The sequence below is a fragment of the Protomyctophum parallelum genome (genome assembly GCF_964188405.1).
Source record: "Protomyctophum parallelum genome assembly, chromosome: 1".
Lineage (NCBI taxonomy): Eukaryota > Metazoa > Chordata > Actinopteri > Myctophiformes > Myctophidae > Protomyctophum > Protomyctophum parallelum.
In genome coordinates, this window is record NC_139697.1 from 741,575 (window position 1) to 756,574 (window position 15,000).

The 15,000-nt window shown below is 43.7% G+C and overlaps 1 protein-coding gene across 1 annotated transcript in view; it reads right to left on the reverse strand.

Annotated features, from left to right (window-relative positions):
- The window catches only part of LOC310872472 (copine-4-like), a gene marked incomplete at both ends in the record, with an annotated part of 83,186 nt that overhangs the window by 23,678 nt on the left and 44,508 nt on the right, over positions 1 to 15,000 (reverse strand). Inside the window, 2 exons of the mRNA XM_083784371.1 lie at positions 485 to 539; positions 11,599 to 11,732. Of these exons, the coding sequence (XP_083640497.1) occupies positions 485 to 539; positions 11,599 to 11,732 (189 nt within the window). The remainder of the gene's footprint in view (positions 1 to 484; positions 540 to 11,598; positions 11,733 to 15,000) is intronic.

The window sequence follows — 15,000 nt, forward strand, 5'->3', positions numbered from 1 at the left end:
GGTCCCTGGGGGGTCTTCTCTTATGGGGGTCCCTGGGGGTCTTCTCTTATGGGGGTCCCTGGGGGTCTTCTCTTATGGGGGTCCCTGCATGGCATATCTCTTCAAATGGGGGTCCGTGGGGCTAATTATAGTGTCAATTTGGGGGTCCTTGACATGAAAGAGTTTGGGAACCACTGCTGTACAGACAGTACACAGACTGAGTAGAAAGAAATCGTGCCATTTTATCATGATTATTAGTGAGGACCTATTATATGAAGATATAGGTTGAAAAGTGGTGAAGTGGTCCTTTAATGCAAAATAAGCTGTCATGAGGCGGCCTAGATCTCATTTCTCTCTGTCAACCTATGCCTCTATCTCGCACACGCACGCGCACGCGCACACACACACACACACACACACACACACACACACACACACACACACACACACACACACACACACACACACACACACACGCAGACGTAATAAAAAGCCTTTTACTTACCTTGAAGTCTGGCGGTATCTGCGCTCCGAAACCGAACGCGGGAAACATTTTATCGCTGGGAAGTAAAGAGAGAGAGAGAGAGAGAGAGAGAGAGAAATTATGTTATGCTGTAACTAACCGTTATATTTAACACATTCTGACCTGAGATCAGATTCTAAAAATGTCTTCAGACTACGGCGGAAGATTGGGAGTGATGCTGCAGTTCTGACTGCAATGGGAAGTGCATTCCACAGTTTTGGAGCCAGAAGGGAGAAGAGTTTGGGAGACGTGTGGAGCGTTGTTGTCCCGGCGTTTTGAGTGAGGGTACTTCCAGCTTCCCTGCGTTGGCTGTCCTGATCAATTTCGACATCAGGTCAAAATGGGTTTACGGTCAGCCTGACGACGCAGAAGGCCGAGCGCTTATACTAGACATTGCTCTTTGTCTTCATGTTTTTATGCATGTAATTTGTTTATTTGTTTTGTTTTGTTTGTCTGTGCGTTTTATGTCAAACCGTGTGTTGCACGCACGCCGGCTCGCTGGGTCGCGAGACACATTTTCAGCGTGAAGCAGATTAAAAATAAAGTTATGTCATATCGTTTTATGGTATTTATTTGTGTGAAGTGAAACGGACAGGACACCCGATAAGGGGTCAAGGAGGCTACAGTACTGGGTCTGTACTACAGTACAGAGGCTACAGTACTGGGTCTGCAACCTTTTTCACATGAAGTGCCATGTTTTCATTTTCGTCATAGTCATTGTGCCATTATTATAAAATTATGACACCACAAATTATTATAAATAAATATTCCCAATTGATTTTGATTGTCCAATGGATATATACCATATACCATAACAAGCTTAGAAATATTTTTGTAATGATCATTAAACCCGACTTAATACTTAATTTAACTGACTACACTTTTTTGGAATATTTAATTTTAACCCATTCTGACCGGGCACCCATTTTGGTGTCGGCATCATGTCGTGCTTTAGCTATTGAAAAATAGCAGATCTACAAGCTCATATCGCGCCACCGAGTGGCGCGATACGAGCTTGTAGGTCTGCTATTTTTTTTAAATCGAAGAGCGACTGACATTTCTAGATTTTGATCTCAGGTCAGAATGGGTTAAAAGAAAAACCTTCTCTCTCTCACACTAATGCCAGTGTGCCAGTGATCACCCTCCCCTGTGCCAATGTTGGCCCCCGTGCCTAAGGTTGCCTACCCCTGATGTCATCGTACGGGAAGGGATTTCACCCAGGGGTTCCCAACGTGGGGTCCGGGGACCCCCAGGGGTCCTTGAGGGAGTTATTCGATTTTTAAATAATATTATTTTGTATAATGTATAATAATAATAATAGCCTACGATATCTGGGTACACATGTGAGAACTGCAATGTATAAGTTATATAGAATATAAACAACTAAATATGCAAGACAGGTTCTTATATTTATAGACACGATAATTATGATTGATTTACTCATTCCGGAGAGCCAATCACACAAGAGCCAATCACACAAGAGCCAATCACACAAGAGCCAATCACACAAGAGCCAATCACACTAGAGCCAATCACACTAGAGCCAATCACACAAGAGCCAATCACACTAGAGCCAATCACACTAGAGCCAATCACACTAGAGCCAATCACACAAGAGCCAATCACACTAGAGCCAATCACACTACACTAGAGCCAATCACACTAGAGCCAATCACACTAGAGCCAATCACACTAGAGCCAATCACACTAGAGCCAATCACACTAGAGCCAATCACACTAGAGCCAATCACACTAGAGCCAATCACACTAGAGCCAATCACACAAGAGCCAATCACACAAGAGCCAATCACACTAGAGCCAATCACACTAGAGCCAATCACACAAGAGCCAATCACACTAGAGCCAATCACACAAGAGCCAATCACACTAGAGCCAATCACACAAGAGCCAATCACACAAGAGCCAATCACACAAGAGCCAATCACACTAGAGCCAATCACACTAGAGCCAATCACACTAGAGCCAATCACACTATAGCCAATCACACTAGAGCCAATCACACTAGAGCCAATCACACTAGAGCCAATCACACTATAGCCAATCACACTAGAGCCAATCACACTATAGCCAATCACACTAGAGCCAATCACACTAGAGCCAATCACACTATAGAGCATCCCTGCAGTGTAAAGTGCCATTTTAAGGACCAATCATAATGAGGAAAGGTTGAAAAGTGGTGAAGTGGTCCTTTAACTCATTATATTATACGTGGTGGAAGTATATCGGGGCTTGAGTGCTAAACATAAACATCTTCACTTTTAACCCATTCTGACCCGAGATCAGATTCTAAAGATTGTCTCCTACATCCTGACAGTTTCCCATTCTGACCTGAGATCAGATTCTATAAATGTCTTGACAGTTTTCTGAAAAAGCTATGTTTCTATGTCAGTCGTTCTTCGATTCTTTAAAAAATAGCAGACCCACAAGCTCTATGAGCTTGTAGATCTGCTATTTTTCAATAGCTAAAGCATAACATAACGCTAACACCAAAAGTGGTTACCAAAATGGGTTAAAAAAGAATGGAAGCGCTCTTGAAAAAATTAGATATACGATCAAGTGATTTGGAATGCTTCACCGTGTTGCCCTTCAACGCGTTACACGTCATGCCGCGACAATAATGACTTCATTTATTTTGCACACAAAGTGATCGAGTGTCGATCAATACCGGATTGACGTGTTAAGCCGAAGCCTGGATGTCCTTCAGACACTCCCTGATCAATCATGTTGATATTATTGAGCCGTCATTGATGGATTGCCCGCTGAGACGATGGATGACGCTCTGTCCTTGACGGGGACATTTATTATTATTAGTATTTATTCTCCGTATACCGTACCGTACCTCTCCCATTTTCTTTACAGCGCCCAAAGGTCGCCTTGGGAGTTCAACAACACGCCTAAACGTGGACAGTTGAGTCGTCGAGGTTGAATCTGATCTCATCTTTCTTTTTTTAAATATATATATATTTTTATCCCACGATTTCATTTTTCACCCCTGTGTCAATCACCTAATGTGATCCTGGGCTCTACACACCCTCCACCAACCTAGTCCCCATATATGGGGGACAAGGGGAGACCAACCTAGTCCCCATATATGGGGGACAAGGGGAGACCAACCTAGTCCCCATATATGGGGGACAAGGGGAGACCAACCTAGTCCCCATATATGGGGGACAAGGGGAGAGCATCCTAGTCCCCATATATGGGGGACAAGGGGAGACCAACCTAGTCCCCATATATGGGGGACAAGGAGAGACCAACCTAGTCCCCATATATGGGGGACAAGGACAGACCAACCTAGTCCCCATATATGGGGGACAAGGGGAGAGCATCCTAGTCCCCATATATGGGGGACAAGGGGAGACCAACCTAGTCCCCATATATGGGGGACAAGGGGAGACCAACCTAGTCCCCATATATGGGGGACAAGGGGAGACCAACCTAGTCCCCATATATGGGGGACAAGGGGAGAGCATCCTAGTCCCCATATATGGGGGACAAGGGGAGAGCATCCTAGTCCCCATATATGGGGGACAAGGAGAGACCAACCTAGTCCCCATATATGGGGGACAAGGGGAGACCAACCTAGTCCCCATATATGGGGGACAAGGGGAGAACAACCTAGTCCCCATATATGGGGGACAAGGGGAGAGCAACGGACTTGAACTCATGCTTCCTTCATGCCTGAGTGTCCAAGTGTCTCCTTTACACCTGACAGGGGGGAGTTTCCCTGGTTGGACGTATAGCGCGTGGAAGGAACACGTTATTCCAACCAGTTCCTTTCCCCTCCATCAGGCGCCCCGGCTGGCCAGGGGGAGGCAGTTTAGAGACCAGTTCCTTTCCCCTCCATCAGGCGCCCCGGCTGGCCAGGGGGAGGCAGTATAGAGACCAGGATTACTGCATGTTTTTTGTGTCTTTGTATCTACCCTAGGGGACACGGGGAGAACATGTGAGGGTACCTACCCTAGGGGACACGGGGAGAACATGTGAGGGTATATCTACCCTAGGGGACACGGGGAGAACATGTGAGGGTATATCTACCCTATGGGGGACACGGGGAGAACATGTGAGGGTACCTACCCTAGGGGACACGGGGAGAACATGTGAGTGTATATCTACCCTAGGGGACACGGGGAGAACATGTGAGGGTACCTACCCTAGGGGACACGGGGAGAACATGTGAGGGTACCTACCCTATAGGGGACACGGGGAGAACATGTGAGGGTACCTACCCTAGGGGACACGGGGAGAACATGTGAGGGTACCTACCCTAGGGGACACGGGGAGAACATGTGAGGGTACCTACCCTATAGGGGACACGGGGAGAACATGTGAGTGTATATCTACCCTAGGGGACACGGGGAGAACATGTGAGGGTACCTACCCTATAGGGGACACGGGGAGAACATGTGAGGGTATATCTACCCTAGGGGACACGGGGAGAACATGTGAGGGTACCTACCCTAGGGGACAATGGGAGAACATGTGAGGGTACCTACCCTAGGGGACACGGGGAGAACATGTGAGGGTATATCTACCCTAGGGGACACGGGGAGAACATGTGAGGGTACCTACCCTAGGGGACACGGGGAGAACATGCAAACTCCGCACACAGAAAGGCCCTTTCGCCAACCCCGCCTTCGGGTATGGGCACTGATGACGCGGGGGAGGAAACACGCCGCCAGCACCCACAACGTCCCAGGCTCTGGAGGAGCTTTGCCCCTTCAACATTCGTTCTGCCTCCGTCCATTAATGTTTTTAAGTCTCACCTTAAGACTCATCCTTTCTCCCCGGCTTTTAATAATCCCTCCTGAGTCCATTTTATGCTTTCATGCTTATATTTTTTTCTCATTTATATTCTGTGTTCTCTTTGCCTGTTCTCTGTTTTTGCCACTTGATGTAGCCTACAGCACTTTGGTCAACCTTGGTTGTTTTAAAACGTGCTCTATAAATAAAAGTTTGATTTGATTTGATATACGTGGACAGTAGAGTCGTCGAGGTTGAATCTGATGTCATCTTTTATACGACATAATTTTCTTTAGCTGATCGACGGCGTCGGTAACACCGGTTAAACATTTACTAAACACTGTACTTAATAAGTACAATTTTGAAGTATTTGCACTCCCATTTCTATTTCCAAATTCCAATACTTTTACTCCACTACTCCAAAAGATCTCGAATCCAAATATTGTACTTTTACTCCTGTTACTATAGTTCACTTTGTAGATTTTACTTATTATTACAAGAACATACATTAACCACTTCAGCCCTATATATACATTTTGGCCATTTGAGAATAGCCGATCTACAAGCTCATAAATGTGTCACAATCTGCTATTTTCAAAATATGTTTATACAGTATACATTTCAATACTTGAAATGGGAAATATGAAATAAAAGCTTAAACATGTAGCTATAGGTGTAATGTTAGAGACCACAGAAGACATGTAAATATGAAATAAATGCTTAAACATGTAGCTAGGTGTAATGTTAGAGACCACAGAAGACATGTAAATATGAAATAAATGCCTAAACATGTAGCTATAGGTGTAATGTTAGAGACCACAGAAGACATGTAAATATGAAATAAATGCTTAAACATGTAGCTAGGTGTAATGTTAGAGACCACAGAAGACATGTAAATATGAAATAAATGCCTAAACATGTAGCTATATAGGTGTAATGTTAGAGACCACAGAAGACATGTAAATATGAAATAAATGCTTAAACATGTAGCTAGGTGTAATGTTAGAGACCACAGAAGACATGTAAATATGAAATAAATGCCTAAACATGTAGCTATAGGTGTAATGTTAGAGACCACAGAAGACATGTAAATATGAAATAAATGCTTAAACATGTAGCTAGGTGTAATGTTAGAGACCACAGAAGACATGTAAATATGAAATAAATGCTTAAACATGTAGCTAGGTGTAATGTTAGAGACCACAGAAGACATGTAAATATGAAATAAATGCCTAAACATGTAGCTATAGGTGTAATGTTAGAGACCACAGAAGACATGTAAATATGAAATAAATGCTTAAACATGTAGCTAGGTGTAATGTTAGAGACCACAGAAGACATGTAAATATGAAATAAATGCCTAAACATGTAGCTATATAGGTGTAATGTTAGAGACCACAGAAGACATGTAAATATGAAATAAATGCTTAAACATGTAGCTAGGTGTAATGTTAGAGACCACAGAAGACATGTAAATATGAAATAAATGCCTAAACATGTAGCTATAGGTGTAATGTTAGAGACCACAGAAGACATGTAAATATGAAATAAATGCTTAAACATGTAGCTAGGTGTAATGTTAGAGACCACAGAAGACATGTAAATATGAAATAAATGCCTAAACATGTAGCTATAGGTGTAATGTTAGAGACCACAGAAGACATGTAAATATGAAATAAATGCTTAAACATGTAGCTATAGGTGTAATGTTAGAGACCACAGAAGACATGTAAATATGAAATAAATGCTTAAACATGTAGCTAGGTGTAATGTTAGAGACCACAGAAGACATGTAAATATGGAATAAATGCTTAAACATGTAGCTATAGGTGTAATGTTAGAGACCACAGAAGACATGTAAATATGAAATAAATGCTTAAACATGTAGCTAGGTGTAATGTTAGAGACCACAGAAGACATGTAAATATGAAATAAATGCTTAAACATGTAGCTAGGTGTAATGTTAGAGACCACAGAAGACATGTAAATGTGAAATAAATGCTTAAACATGTAGCTAGGTGTAATGTTAAGAGACCACAGAAGTGAACCTTTTTCAAGCCTATTTTCTGAACTTGCTGTTTCTCTGCAAGACATTACTCTATAAGCCATATCTCCAAAACTGGTGGGTCAAACTGAACAACCAATATGTCAATTTGAAGCTATGATTCCCTGCTTTCATATGAAATGAAAAAAGAAAAATTCAAAAAGAAATTCACAGACAGACCGACAGACCGACAGACCGACAGACCGACAGACCGACAGACAGACAGACCGACAGACCGACAGACAGACAGACAGACAGACCCTTGTCTACTAGCTCATATACAACTCCCCCGTAGAGCATGGAGATATCTAGAGTTTTTCTTTTTTTGTTAATACCACCTAAACGTACGTTCTCTATAGGAACTGGATATTAAGCCCTTTATGGTAATTCATTCATCACATTGCAGCCTAAGGGAATTCCACCGATGATATCTAACCCATTCTGACCGGGCACCCATTTTGGTGTTAGCATCATGCTATGCTTTAGCTATTGAAAAATAGCAGATCCACAAGCTCATATCGCGCCACCGAGTGGCGCGATACAAGCTTGTAGGTCTGCTATTTTTGAAAAATCGAAGAACGACTGTGACATTTTTTAGAATCTGATCTCAGGTCAGAATGGGTTCCTCAGACCAGTGTGTGTCCAGTGGAAAACCTCGTATGAATCTGATCTCAGGTCAGAATGGGCTAAAGCCTTTCATGTCTCCACTCTCCAGTGAGACGGTTCAAATCCAAGGCTTTCACTGTCAGGGAACGGCTTGCTCTCAAGGTTAGCTAAATCTGAATGTATTATTATGCTGGACACTATAGCCCATTCTGACCCCAGATCAGATTCTAAAAATGTCTTCTATACATCCTGACAGTTTTCATTCTGACCTGAGATCATCAGATTCTAAAAAAATTCTTCTATGTCAGTCGCTCTTCGATTTAAAAGAAAATCACACCAGTGTGAACCAAGTGGTGCAACTCCCGTCTATTGGTTCTCTGTATCGTTCCAATTTGTATCGTTCCAATTCCTTCTCTGTATCGTTTGCGTCCAGCAGGTGGCAGCCATGTCACATACTTCTCTCGTTCCAATTTCACGCATGCGCACACCACTCGTGCTCACACAGGTACACACATCACAAACAGGTACACAGGTACACGGACATTGCTGGATGTAGAAGTGGTTGCACCACTTAAAAATAGCAGACCTACAAGCTCGTAGCGCGCCACTCGGTGGCGCGCTATGAGCTTGTAGATCTGCTATTTTTCAAAAGTTAAAGCATAACATGATGCTATAACACCAAAACGGGTTCCCGTTCAGAATGGGCTATAGGCATGTAACGATTCACTCAACTCACGATAATATACGATTCGTATCACAATATGAGGTTCACGATAAGATTTTTCACGATATTAAATTATTATTTTAAAGAAAAAAATACTGTTATTTAAAATTTATATAATTTATCTTCCCCCCTCTACAGTCACAGACACACACAGCTCCCCTCTACAGACACAGACACACACAGCTCCCCTCTACAGTCACAGACACACACAGCTCCCCTCTACAGTCACAGACACACACAGCTCCCCTCTACAGTCACAGACACACACACAGCTCCCCTCTACAGTCAGACACACACAGCTCCCCTCTACAGTCACAGACACACACAGCTCCCCTCTACAGTCACAGACACACACACAGCTCCCCACTACAGTCAGACACACACAGCTCCTCTCTACAGTCACAGACACACACACAGCTCCCCACTACAGTCACAGACACACACAGCTCCCCTCTACAGTCACAGACACACACAGCTCCCCTCTACAGTCACAGACACACACAGCTCCCCTCTACAGTCACAGACACACACATAGCTCCCCTCTACAGTCACAGACACACACAGCTCCCCTCTACAGTCACAGACACACACAGCTCCCCTCTACAGTCACAGACACACACACACACAGCTCCCCTCTACAGTCAGACACACACAGCTCCCCTCTACAGTCACAGACACACACAGCTCCCCTCTACAGTCACAGACACACACACAGCTCCCCTCTACAGTCAGACACACACAGCTCCCCTCTACAGTCAGACACACACAGCTCCCCTCTACAGTCACAGACACACACAGCCCCCCTCTACAGTCACAGACACACACAGCTCCCCTCTACAGTCACAGACACACACAGCTCCCCTCTACAGTCACAGACACACACAGCTCCCCTCTACAGTCACAAACACACAGCTCCCCTCTACAGTCACAGACACACACACAGCTCCCCTCTACAGTCACAGACACACACAGCTCCCCTCTACAGTCAGACACACACAGCTCCTCTCTACAGTCACAGACACACACACAGCTCCCCACTACAGTCACAGACACACACAGCTCCCCTCTACAGTCACAGACACACACAGCTCCCCTCTACAGTCACAGACACACACAGCTCCCCTCTACAGTCACAGACACACACAGCTCCCCTCTACAGTCACAGACACACACAGCTCCCCTCTACAGTCACAGACACACACAGCTCCCCTCTACAGTCACAGACACACACACAGCTCCCCTCTACAGTCACAGACACACACAGCTCCCCTCTACAGTCACAGACACACACAGCTCCCCTCTACAGTCACAGACACACACATAGCTCCCCTATACAGTCACAGACACACACAGCTCCCCTCTACAGTCACAGACACACACAGCTCCCCTCTACAGTCACAGACACACACACAGCTCCTCTCTACAGTCACAGACACACACAGCTCCCCTCTACAGTCACAGACACACACAGCTCCCCTCTACAGTCACAGACACACACAGCTCCCCTCTACAGTCACAGACACACACAGCTCCCCTCTACAGTCACAGACACACACAGCTCCCCTCTACAGTCACAGACACACACAGCTCCCCTCTACAGTCACAGACACACACATAGCTCCCCTCTACAGTCACAGACACACACAGCTCCTCTCTACAGTCACAGACACACACAGCTCCCCTCTACAGTCACAGACACACACATAGCTCCCCTCTACAGTCACAGACACACACAGCTCCTCTCTACAGTCACAGACACACACAGCTCCTCTCTACAGTCACAGACACACACAGCTCCCCTCTACAGTCACAGACACACACAGCTCCCCTCTACAGTCACAGACACACAGAGCTCCCATCTACAGTCACAGACACACACAGCTCCCCTCTACAGTCACAGACACACACAGCTCCCCTCTACAGTCACAGACACACAGAGCTCCCATCTACAGTCACAGACACACACAGCTCCCCTCTACAGTCACAGACACACAGAGCTCCCATCTACAGTCACAGACACACACAGCTCCCCTCTACAGTCACAGACACACACAGCTCCCCTCTACAGTCACAGACACACACACACAGCTCCTCTCTACAGTCACAGACACACACACAGCTCCCCTCTACAGTCACAGACACACACAGCCCCCCTCTACAGTCACAGACACACACACACAGCTCCTCTCTACAGTCACAGACACACACACAGCTCCTCTCTACAGTCACAGACACACACACAGCTCCCCTCTACAGTCACAGACACACACACAGCTCCCCTCTACAGTCACAGACACACACAGCCCCCCTCTACAGTCACAGACACACAGTGCTCTACTACTGAAAGTGACTCTCATTTCTCTCCAAAAGCACTTGAATATGATGGAATATGACGAAAGCTCACATTTCACATCACACACTAACCCCCTTAAAAAACAAAAAAAACAAAAAAAAAAGTATTTTTATTTGTTTTGAAATGTGATGTTTTATTTCAATGAATCAATTCATATCGTCGGGATTAACATCGATATATATATCGATATACGATATATCGTTACATAGCCTACTGGACACTGCCACGTTTTTTGTATAATATTATTATTGTTATTAATGCTTTAACTTAACTTTAACTTTTAATTGATCATTTATTTTATTCTTATTTTTTGTTATTCATGTCCTCACTGTACTGCATTACTGCTTGTTTTTTAATGTCGTTGCCTTGCTTTTCTTTTATTCTCCATTGTTCTGTAAAGCACTTTGAGCTGCATTTCATGTCATAAAAGGTGCTATACAAATAAAGTTTTATTATTATTATTATTAACTGTGTTGTCTTCTATGTATGTGGGTTTGTATGTGGGGAGGGCTGTGGACGGGTGTTCTGTGTATTTTGTGAAAAATTGAAAATAAAAACATTTCTTTTGTTTTATAGTCTGTATATACAGTATATTTGCATAATACCTGTCGTAGTCCTGGCAGATCTCCCCCACGGCCACCAGCGCCTTGAGGTACTCGTTGGGCTGGTAGGGGTGGATGTAGTGGAGAGAGCAGCTGTTCCTGGGGTCTCCGTTCGACGCCGTGAAGTCTATCGCCACCTGGAAGAACGCACAAACGCACGCACACACTTTTAACCCATTCTGACCTGAGATCAGATTCACACGAGGTTTCCACTGGACACACACTACTGGTCTGATTAAACCCATTCTGACCTGAGATCAGATTCTAAAAAAATGTCAGTCGTTCTTCGATTTTTCAAAAAATAGCAGACCTACAAGCTCGTAGCGCGCCACTCGGTGGCGCGCTACGAGCTTGTAGATCTGCTATTTTTCAATAGCTAAAGCATAACATGATGCTATAACACCAAAATGGGTTCCCGTTCAGAATGGGTTAAACTCTTTCAGCGCCACCTGGTGGTCACCAGTTTAGGCTCTGAGTGCCAATTCTCCCATTATAAAGAAAGAAAGAACGTGTAATTCTATTATGCATGTATAATGTGCATGATGTCATCACCTGTATACACCAGATTAGAGGAATTTTCAAAAGATGGATGAAAAAATAATAATAATAATAATTAAGAATATAAAAAAATAAGAATATATTTAAAAGAATAATAATAATAATAATAATTCCCAAGGGAAGACGTCTTGTTGTCCGTGGCATCCGGCAGTGTTGGCAAAATATTACTTTAACACTAATATACTACTTATTACTTATTACTTTAAAAAAAAGTAATAAAGTTACACTACTTATTACTCCCTGAGAAAAGTAACTAGTTACTTATTACTTTACTTATTACTTTTTTCTCTCGCCCCCAGTAATTGCATATTTTGTCCCCAAAAGTCTTACTTTGCATTTTCAACATTAGCAGTCCCCCCCCTCCCCTATTCTGCAGTGTTAATTAACTCATGATGATGGATCCATTTGTACACATAGATTAGAAGTAGATTTCGTGGAATATAGCTTCTTCCGTATGCACAACTTGCAGCGGACAATAATGTTCATCTCGTCTTGATCACGGACATACTCAAAATAATGCGAATACTTCCAAGTATTGAAAGTTATAACGCTTTGTTGTGCCGGTGTTTCTGTCTCCTCCACCTACTCCATTGTTAGTTTATTTACATGTCTTCTCTCTAAAAGTGCAGTCTAACGAGTTACACACACTAGTTTAGGTTGTTGTTCCGTGTTCCGGACGGTTTAAGGCCCGCCCTTCTGCATCCGATACTTCACACATACGTAGAGTCTAGATCTCGAGCGGATCAGCAGTCTGCAAAGCAACTTGACTTCAAACCAGTCTACCATTATAAATAAACACTCAAACCCACAGTTCCACCAAGGCTCGTGAAAATAGTAATAATATTACTTTTGAAAAAAAGTAAATGTAATCAAAATGTGAAAGTAACTAGTTAAGTTACATAATACTGGAAAAAAGTAATAATATTACTGAAAGTAGTATATTACTTAAGTTACTTGCCAACACTGGCATCCGGTATACTTAATTGGCAATTAGCCGTCTTGACGTTTATGTCTCTTAAACGTAACAATGTATTCATGTCCACATAAAGCGGAGAGCATACAAGGTCACACATAATTAATACATTTTGGCCTGACCTCGAAATTAAAAAAAGAAAAATCTTCTAAATCGTAAATATTTTCACGATTTTTTTCAAAAATAGCAGACCTACAAGCTCGTAAGCGCGCCATGCACTCGGTGGCGCGCTTACGAGCTTGTATAGGTCTGCTATTTTTCAATATAGCTAAACTATAACATAATGTTTAAAACTGCACCAAAAGGGGTTCCCTCCCCAAAAGGGGTTAAAGGCACAGTTGAGGTTACATTCACAAAAACACTGCGCAAAAAGCGTGTAATACGTATGTGTGTTACATTACAGGAAACTCCCGTTAAACTTTCCAACAAACTCCGGTAAACTCAACGAATTGTACCATCACACCTGCATATTAACGTATATTAACTGTATATTACCGTATATTAACTGTATGCCCAAACGTGAGGTTTACGGGCGGAATACAGTGCCCATAATTGCCCGCTGACTCCTCTTTTCACGCAGTGAAAAGCGAGGCATGAATGATTATGTCTCCATGATACAATAAGCAGCGTGTCACTCAGTATGCCCTGTGTGCTCTGTGGGTATATAAAATGATTATGTCTCCATGATACAATAAGCAGCGTGTCACTCAGTATGCCCTGTGTGCTCTGTGGGTATATAAAATGATTATGTCTCCATGATACAATAAGCAGCATGTCACTCAGTGTGCCCTGTGTGCTCTGTGGGTATATAAAATGATTATGTCTCCATGATACAATAAGCAGCGTGTCACTCAGTGTGCCCTGTGTGCTCTGTGGGTATATAAAATGATTATGTCTCCATGATACAATAAGCAGCGTGTCACTCAGTGTGCCCTGTGTGCTCTGTGGGTATATAAAATGATTATGTCTCCATGATACAATAAGCAGCGTGTCACTCAGTGTGCCCTGTGTGCTCTGTGGGTATATAAAAAGTATAGCAGCGTCTCTGACTCTCCGCCGTATAGTGGCAGCTGTCAATTATTATAGCAGTGGACAGCACAGTACTTTTGACAGCCCTTTTTGCCTCCTTTTTGGGGCATTCCAGGTTGTTGAAACCCTCTACCAACCAGTCTGTGGGTAGACCTACGTATAGACCTCCTACCTGGACTCCTACCTCCTACCTGGACTGCCTAAGAAAACAACTGACAGACTTCAACTTGTCCAAAATGCAGCAGCCAGAGTTTTAACTATAGAACTAAGATGAGAGAACATATTACTCCAGTTTTGGCTTCACTGCACTGGCTTCCGGTTGTTTTTAGGATTGATTTTAAAATTATTTTACTCGTCTATAAAGCTCTCAATGGTCTCGCACCTTCCTACCTACATGACTGCCTGCCTAAATATGTCCCAAACCTTCCTACCTACATGACTGCCTGCCTAAATATGTCCCAAACCTTCCTACCTACATGACTGCCTGCCTAAATATGTCCCAAACCGCCCCCCTAAGGTCTTCCACTGCTGGCCTGCTCGCTTTGCCTAAAGAAATGGCAACAAAAAAATACGGGGAAGCAGCTTTTTTCTTCTACAGGCCGACGGCATGGAACAAACTCCCACTGTACCTTCAACAGGCCGCCTCTGTAGTTTAACAAACTCCCACTGTACCTTCGACAGGCAGCCTCTGTAGTTTAACAAAATCCCACTGTACCTTCGACAGGCAGCCTCTGTAGTTTAACAAACTCCCACTGTACCTTCGACAGGCAGCCTCTGTAGTTTAACAAGCTCCCACTGTACCTTCGTCAGGCAGCCTCTGTAGTTTAACAAACTCCCACTGTACC